Source organism: Notothenia coriiceps, unplaced genomic scaffold (genome assembly GCF_000735185.1).
Source record: "Notothenia coriiceps isolate Sejong01 unplaced genomic scaffold, NC01 NC01_scaffold00032392, whole genome shotgun sequence".
Taxonomy (NCBI): domain Eukaryota; kingdom Metazoa; phylum Chordata; class Actinopteri; order Perciformes; family Nototheniidae; genus Notothenia; species Notothenia coriiceps.
Window position 1 is genome coordinate 1581 of NW_011365093.1, and position 2648 is coordinate 4228.

The following is a 2648-nucleotide window of genomic DNA, read 5'->3' on the forward strand; positions in this document are numbered from 1 at the left end:
CCCCCAGTTGACAGTTCGCTAGCACCCCGACGGGAGTCTGCTCTTCTAGCGGCAGCTCGCGATCAACGTGTTGGAGACCTCTATATTAAAGTATCAAGTCAGAAGGCTCAAGTCCAAGTCGAGTCGCAAGTGTTTTGTCAAGTCGAGTCCAAAGTCATCAAATTGGTGACTCGAGTCCACACCTCTGGTACACAACTAGGGATGCCAGCAATTATTCGATTATTCGTTACAGTCTCCATAGTCGAAAATTATTTTTAAAATTCGATTTTATTTATATAATCGATTATTATTCGCCAGGGCTGTCCGATTTTCGATTTTGATCATGGTCAGTTTCTGGCATCCCTATACACAACAAGACATGTTTAGGTACCTGCTCCAGTGCGTGTACGCCGTGGGAAGAGCAGTGCTGCCATAAACAATAGATAAGATAAAGTCTATAATCTAGCCTCACCCTGACGATGACAGAGAACAGGGACCTGCAGCCGGGGGCCAGGTTGATGTAAGGGTCCAGCAGGTACTCGTGCAGGTGGGGGTGCGGGAACATGGAGAGCTTGGAGAGCACAGCGGTCACCTGCAGGTTCACATCGTAGGGCTGTGGGACAGAGAGGAGTCAGAGAGGAAGCTGCAGGTTCAATGAGTAGCTCTGAATTATCAACACAAACTAACGCACAGTCAGAAGCTCTTCTGACTCGTCACTAAACACAGCTGCGATAAGAGCTGCCAAAAAGTGCATTTCACTTAAGAATCTGCATATTCCCCATCCAACATGATTAGTCAAATTAGTTTATGGCAAGAGCTCATTATATTTTTTTGTTTGGAAAAATAAAAAGGCCTCTGCATAATCATTAGCTCACTCACATCATGTCTGTTTCTTCTCCACTTTCCATTACAGGGGTTCATTTACACTTCATCAGTGAACTGTTCTCATTCAGCAGGAACATTTAGATCTCAGTGTAATTACATCTTTTTAAACTAATATTGTTTTTTTAGGAGCGATGGCTCTCTCTGGGTTTGACCTTAAATAGGATTTGAAATGATTTGCATACAGAAAGCGTATCTAATTCACTGGAGTCTGGTTACACACAGCTTGATTAACCAGCTGAGGACTCGACAACCTTTCAAACTTGAGAAAATAAATGATTGTGTAACTTATTTACTCCATAAACAACAGGCAACCTTTTTATGGATGTATTTACAGCCTGAATGTGTAATTCCTTCTTTTCTTTTTGGGCATCTTGCTATTCAGACAGGTGGATCTTAGACAATGCAACAGATTTTACAAACATATATTTCAACACCTTGGCATGCAGCTGTTCTTCAGATATTTGTAATATGGAGGGTCACCTGGTCGAGGATGCGGCCCATCCTGTCGAAGAGAACTTTGAGGAAGTGGCCCTCGAAGAACGGGCTGTCCAGGTTACACTTCTCTAAAGGTTTTGGATTCCCCCTCCAGTCCCACCGCTGGCAGACCCCACAATAGTCCCTGAACTGAGGAGGACAATATATCCAAACTTTAATATCTCTTCTACTAGCTACAGATGAGAAAACTGATTAATAACAGTACCCACAGAGGGCATCAAGCATGCTGTAGAATGAGCCTCACCTGTCTGTGAGCGTCTCTGAGGTAGGTGTCATAGCCTGTGCCTTCGACTTGATACGATGACTTGGCCTCATCAGGCACCAAACACAGGAAACTGCAGACAGCAATATTTAAACGTTATTGACAACTAAAGGGCTCTGCATGCTGTGTCAGCAGCAGACTCTGTGTGTGTGTGTGTGTGTGTGTGTGTGTGTGTGTGTGTGTGTGTGTGTGTGTGTGTGTGTGTGTGTGTGTGTGTGTGTGTGTGTGTGTGTGTGTGTGTGAGTACATCACACCATCGCAGGTGTTTTTGACGCACAACAAGTATTTATGAGACATCTGGCCATCAGAGATGGTAGTCAAATAAAATTGCAGTTTAGTGACATTGTAGCAAACGGATGTATTTGAGCTCTATACGTCGAATCAAAACACATTAAAAAGGTTGTATTCATGAAAAAAGGAGAAACTACTTGTAACGATGCATCCTTATCATGCTGGTGTGCGTGATTCTGAGAGAAAACGTGGTGTGATAAAAAGATTAGGAGAGGAGGCCTTGATGATTTCCTCCTTTTCATTCACTTGTGCAGCACTAATGATCGGGGGGAGACTCCATGAAAGGCTGTAAATTGTCGAAAACAGTGCATTTGTCTTGTTTAGCTAAGATTGTGGTGCTAAACTCATTCCACATCTGCTGCAGCCCAACTTCAAATTGAATGCCGGGGCAAGTGTTTGTTTTCAACAGAAGCCTATGACCTCTGTAATGAAAGGAATAATCCTTGGGCGCAGCGATTGCTCTTTTTCTGCTTTCGTTCTTTTCATGATAAGCAGGGTTGGGAGGGTAACTTTAAAAATGTAATCTGTTACAATTACTAGCTACCCGTAAAATTATGTAATCGGTAGCCTAATCTGATTATAAAAATATAAAACAAATGCCACTTGATTACTTTCTGTTACTTTTGGATTACCACTGTGTCAAATACAATGCAAATAAATGCAAGAGAAATTAAACGACCATATAGAGTGGCGAAGTCCCTCCCCTTGCGGTGGAACTCCATGGGACCTTATTTCG

At 42.8% G+C, this 2648-nt stretch overlaps 1 protein-coding gene across 1 annotated transcript in view; it reads right to left on the reverse strand.

The window, feature by feature from the left end:
* Positions 1-1696, reverse strand: part of LOC104960816 (protein FAM160B1-like) — a 3270-nt gene extending 1574 nt beyond the window's left edge. Inside the window, exons 1-3 of the mRNA XM_010788979.1 lie at positions 1604-1696; positions 1345-1488; positions 452-592 (exon numbers count right to left, since the gene is read on the reverse strand). Of these exons, the coding sequence (XP_010787281.1) occupies positions 452-592; positions 1345-1365 (162 nt within the window). The 5' untranslated portion in view covers positions 1366-1488; positions 1604-1696. The remainder of the gene's footprint in view (positions 1-451; positions 593-1344; positions 1489-1603) is intronic.
* Positions 1697-2648: the final 952 nt, after the last annotated feature.